Source organism: Myotis lucifugus, unplaced genomic scaffold, assembly GCF_000147115.1.
Source record: "Myotis lucifugus unplaced genomic scaffold, Myoluc2.0 scaffold_20, whole genome shotgun sequence".
NCBI classification, from domain to species: domain Eukaryota; kingdom Metazoa; phylum Chordata; class Mammalia; order Chiroptera; family Vespertilionidae; genus Myotis; species Myotis lucifugus.
Genome location: NW_005871068.1, coordinates 7,902,611 through 7,907,313, shown reverse-complemented (window position 1 = coordinate 7,907,313; position 4,703 = coordinate 7,902,611). Strand labels below are relative to the sequence as shown.

General features: G+C 49.9%; 1 protein-coding gene across 1 annotated transcript; it reads left to right on the top strand.

Annotated features, from left to right (window-relative positions):
- The first annotated feature begins 295 nt into the window (after positions 1 to 295).
- LOC102416938 (melanoma-associated antigen B2-like) lies at positions 296 to 3,686 on the top strand. The gene is made up of 2 exons (XM_006085689.1): positions 296 to 659; positions 2,680 to 3,686. The coding sequence occupies exons 1-2, from the start codon at positions 296 to 298 to the stop codon at positions 3,684 to 3,686; spliced, it is 1,371 nt and encodes a 456-aa protein (XP_006085751.1).
- The last annotated feature ends 1,017 nt before the right edge of the window (positions 3,687 to 4,703 follow it).

Below are 4,703 nucleotides of genomic sequence, written 5' to 3'. Positions count from 1 at the left end.
GAATGTGACTTTAAGAAGAATGCAACTATGGGAAGGTCCTGAGTGGTGTGAGGGCACCCCCAAACTTGAAGGGGCCAGAGAATCCAGCACTGAGCTTAGCCCTGGAAAACGCAGAAGAGCAGGAATCCACGCATTCCAGCTGTGTATTCTCGGGGAGGGACCCAAGGCCAGGTGTGCAGAGACAGGAAGCTTGTACATCACACAACAGCCTCACGCGAGAACATGCAGTGCTAAGCGAGAGTATGTCTCTCTCAAGGGGAGGCTCCCGCGAGAACACGCAGTGCTAAGCGACAGCATGTCTCTCTCAAAGGGAGGCTCCCACAGCCCCGCCCTCTTCCCGCCTGGGAGACCTAGGACCCCACTTCAGAGGAAGGGCATCCTCACTGCCTGCCTCACTGGGTCTCAGGGGAGGGCAGACTTTGTGGGCGCCAGACCCACTTGTGTCAGTAGAGGGAGACGTCCAAGATCTGCAGACATAAAAGTGGGAATCCTGAGTGAGGACCTGGGGCCCAAGGACCCTAATCCTTCAGGCATCCGGCATCAGGCGCGCCCTGGACAGCCCCGCGGGAAAGGACCCACCAACTTCTACTTGGGAGTTGAAGACCTGTGTGGCGGTTGCCTGGCTGAGGGCGGCTTCGCAGTAGTGGCTTTGAGTCAAGGTGAGGACCTACCTCTACCCTCGGAAGCCACACCCCCAAAACAAAGGCAGGCCCCCCACCCCTCCCCTGCTGAGCCCCGACAGGCCCCAGCACAGCCCTGAGACTGCGGCCTGGAAAGTGTTGGGGGAGGCCTTGGGAGGGAGTAGGCCCGACCCTACTGAAGGAGGACCCCTGGGCCCCAAAGGGATTCAAGATGGAGGCCGGGTGCTTCAGAGCAGCCCTCTCTCGGTGAAAGGGCCTCGCAGGGCAGCAGCCCCTGTACTCAGCTCTCGGGACTGTCCCGCCAAGGAAATAAAGAGCGACCCGGCCTCCTCTCGAGCGGCCACCCCGCCAAACTCAGCCAAGGCTGCCGGGAGCAGAGCGGGCAGGCCGCGGTCACCCTTACTCCTCAGGTGGTGTCTCAGAGAGGCCAGGGCCTTGGGGTAATGGAGGAGGGCACAAAGAGGGCCCCGTCTCTACCAGGGTTCAGGGCTGTTACACTGAGGGAGGCTGTGGGAGTCACCCCTGGGAGGCTAGGGCTCGTCGCCATGATGAGTTGACTCACTTCCTCCCAGGCCATCTCGGGGAGGTGACAGATCCGGTCAAAGGGGCAACTGCAGGTCAGCGGAGGGAGGATTTCGTGTTGTGCCAGGTTTCAGGGACAGACCATTGAGGACTGTGGGCATGTGCCACCCTGTGCCAGGGGCCACAAGGAATCCTCCCTGCCTTAGCCAGTGCGCCTCCTGGTTAGATGGTCGGCCTGCACAAGGCTCCTGGAGCCGGTCATCGGTCATGGGCAGGTACCTAGGTGTTAGGTGGATCCCTTGCCCGGTTTGGTTCATGAGCGAGCAACCAATTGATGTGTTGCTCCCACATCAATATTTCCTCTCTCTCCCTCCCCCCCCTCCATCTCCCTCCCCCTCACCTTTCCCCTCTCTAAAAAAATCACCAGAAAAACTGTCCTCCTGTGAGGATTAACAACACCAATGAACAAATCAAGAATCCTGTCCATTTTCAGCAATACAAAAGATGAGAAAGATGTGTAAGGTAATAAACATATTAACCAGTGGAAAAATAAATACATACATACATACATACATACATACAAAAAAAAATATGTGATAACTATCCTCCAGTGAGGATTAACAAAACAATCAAAACAAGAATCCTGTCTATTTTCAGCGCTGGTGCACCTCAAGGATAGATGTGAGGCAGGAGTGCCCATCTGCCCTCACTCAGGGTTAACAGTGAAATTAGTGCCTTGGTCTGAGGGGATGAGGGGAGTGGTACCAGGCCAGCAGAGGGAGAAATCATGACCTCAGCATGAGTCCATTTGAGACCTCAGAATTGGGTCCTATGTGGCTTGACTGACAACTGGGGATCCAAATGAACTCATGACATAAAGGACCCCAACAAATTCTCAGCACTAGGTTTCCCCTGATGGGAAGGTGAACTAAAGTTTCTCTCCAGTTCTTTCTCCTGGGGCCCAGGGAGCATTTTGGTGGCAGCATTAGAGCAGCAGAGGGTAGGTTGCCTAGGCCCTTCCCATTGGTGCGGTAATACTGAGGATAAAGAGGGATGATGCCACATGCCAGAACAAGGGGGGCTACACTGAAATCACCTACTGTCACAAGAGTAAACTCAAGGCAGGGCTGATAGCACATAGTGTGGATTTGACTCTAAAATTTATCTGGTTTCTCAGTGGGATTTTTAAGGGCCAGACCAGGAAAACAGGAGACTTGTGGGATCCTAGAGTAGTGCCCTCAATGAAGCCTGAAGAGGCACCCTTCAGGAAATGCAAGGTGAAATCTTCCTGTTAACGGTGCTCAAGTTACCTTATTCCCCACCCACTAGGTGCCCAAATCACCTGTCTGCTGTCCTAAACAAGAGCCATCATGCCTCGTGGTCATAAGAGTAAGCTCCGTGCTCAGGAGAAACGCCGCCAAAACAGAGCTGAGAAACAAAGTGATAAGAGTGCTCAGGTCGCTGCAGAAGAGGAAGGAGTGGCCGCTTGCTCCTCCTCTTCCGTCTTGAACAACAGCCATCATGCCTCGTGGTCATAAGAGCAAGCTCCGTGCTCAGAAGAAACACCACCAAAACAGAGCTGAGAAACAAGGTGATAAGAGTGCTCAGGCCGCTGCAGGAAAGGAAGGAGAGGCCATTTGTTCCTCCTCTTCTGTTTTAGGGGATGCTGGTGCTGGCACTCTCCAGGCACCTCAGGGTGCCCCAGCCACCACCAGTGGCGCTGCAGCTGCCTCATGTGAAATACCTGCTGTAAAAGCCAAAGGCCATGTTAGGAAAAGTAAAAGTTCCTCCAGGGCCTCAATTTCCACTAAGAATGCTGGCCAAGATCTTATAAATCAAAAGGCAATTATGTTAGTAGAGTACCTGCTGTATCAATATAAAAAGAATGATCTCATTAAAAAGGAAGACATGCTGAAGATCATCCACAAGTGGTTCAGGAAGGACTTCCCTGAGATCCTCGGGAGAGCCTCTGAGCGCATGGATCGGTTCTTCGGCCTGCAAGTGAAAGAAGTGAAGCCCAACAGTAATTCCTACACCCTTGTCGACAGTGAAGATGAGAGTCTGAGCAGCGGCTTCAGATTTCCTACCAAAGGGATTCTGATGCCTATCCTGGGTGTCATCTCCTTGAATGGCAACAGCGCCACTGAGGAGGAGATCTGGAAATTCCTGAATATGATGAGTGTCTATGATGGAAAGAGTCACTTCATTTTTGGGGAGCCCAGGAAGCTTATCACCCAAGATTTGGTGCAGGAAAAATACCTGGTGTACCAACCTGTGCCCAACAGTGATCCTCCACGCTATGAGTTCCTGTGGGGTCCTAGAGCCCACGCTGAGACCAGCAAGATGAAAGTCCTCGAGGTTTTAGCCGATCTCAGTGATACCCTGCCCACTGCCTACTCACCCCATTATGAAGAGGCTTTGCAAGATGAGGAAGAGAGAAAGCAAGCCAGAGCCCAAGCTGCACCCAGGGATGCCACTCCTCCCAAGGCCAGTGGTGGCTCCAGGGCCAAATCCAGCATCTAACTTCGCCTGAGTGAACTCGGGGTGGAGTCTTTCCAACTTTTTGGTTAGAAACGAGGTGGAGTCTTCAGTTTTTGGATGAAAGGCCTGTTAAGCAGTTTCCTAATATGCAAAATATCTTGTTGGCAAATGGTATTCTTTTAGGCAGAATGTTTATTTAGAACCAGAATATAAGCCTATAAGTTTATGTATGACATGCATCACACATGTGCAGCTTGGGTATTTAGAACATTATTCGTGAGTCATACAAAATTATCAACTTTAAAAATAGCCTTCTGGTTTTGGTCAAACATTTAACTAAGTCACTGCTAATGCCTTGGCAGGATCAGGTCAAATCATTTTGAGAGCGTATGTGAACCACAGGCTGGAAGTTTCGTACCCCTGTTTTAGACAGAATGTTTATTTAGATCTAAAACATAAGAATAGAAGTTTATGAATGACACCGATTGCACATTTACTACTGTCTGTCTAGTTAGGAGTAAGAGTTTTGTTTTAAAAATAGAAATTGGAAATCCTTCAAAATGTTGTGTGATACAGAACAGGATAGTATTGCTTTTGGATAGAAATATATTTTAAGATGTGAACGAACTGTACACTAAAATACGTGGGAGCAGTAGATAGATATATAGGAGGATAGATAAAGTAAAAATTGGCCACTTCTGTTTTAATTTGTCATAAATTACACTTGACAATATTATATTAGTGCCCTAGCTGGTTTGGCTCAGTGGATAGAGCGTCGGCCTGCGGACTGAAGGGTCCCAGGTTCGATTCCGGTCAAGGGCATGTACCTGGGTTGCGGGCACATCCCCAGTAGGTGGCGTGCAAGAGGCAGCTGAATTGATGTTTCTCTCTCATTGATGTTTCTAACTCTCTATCCCTCTCCCTCTCCCTTCCTCTCTGTAAAAAATCAATAAAATATATTTAAAAAAACAACAATATTATATTAGTGGCATATGTGCAGCATAGTGATTAGACATTTATAAACTTAAAAGTGTTTGCCTCTAAGTTTAGTACCCATCT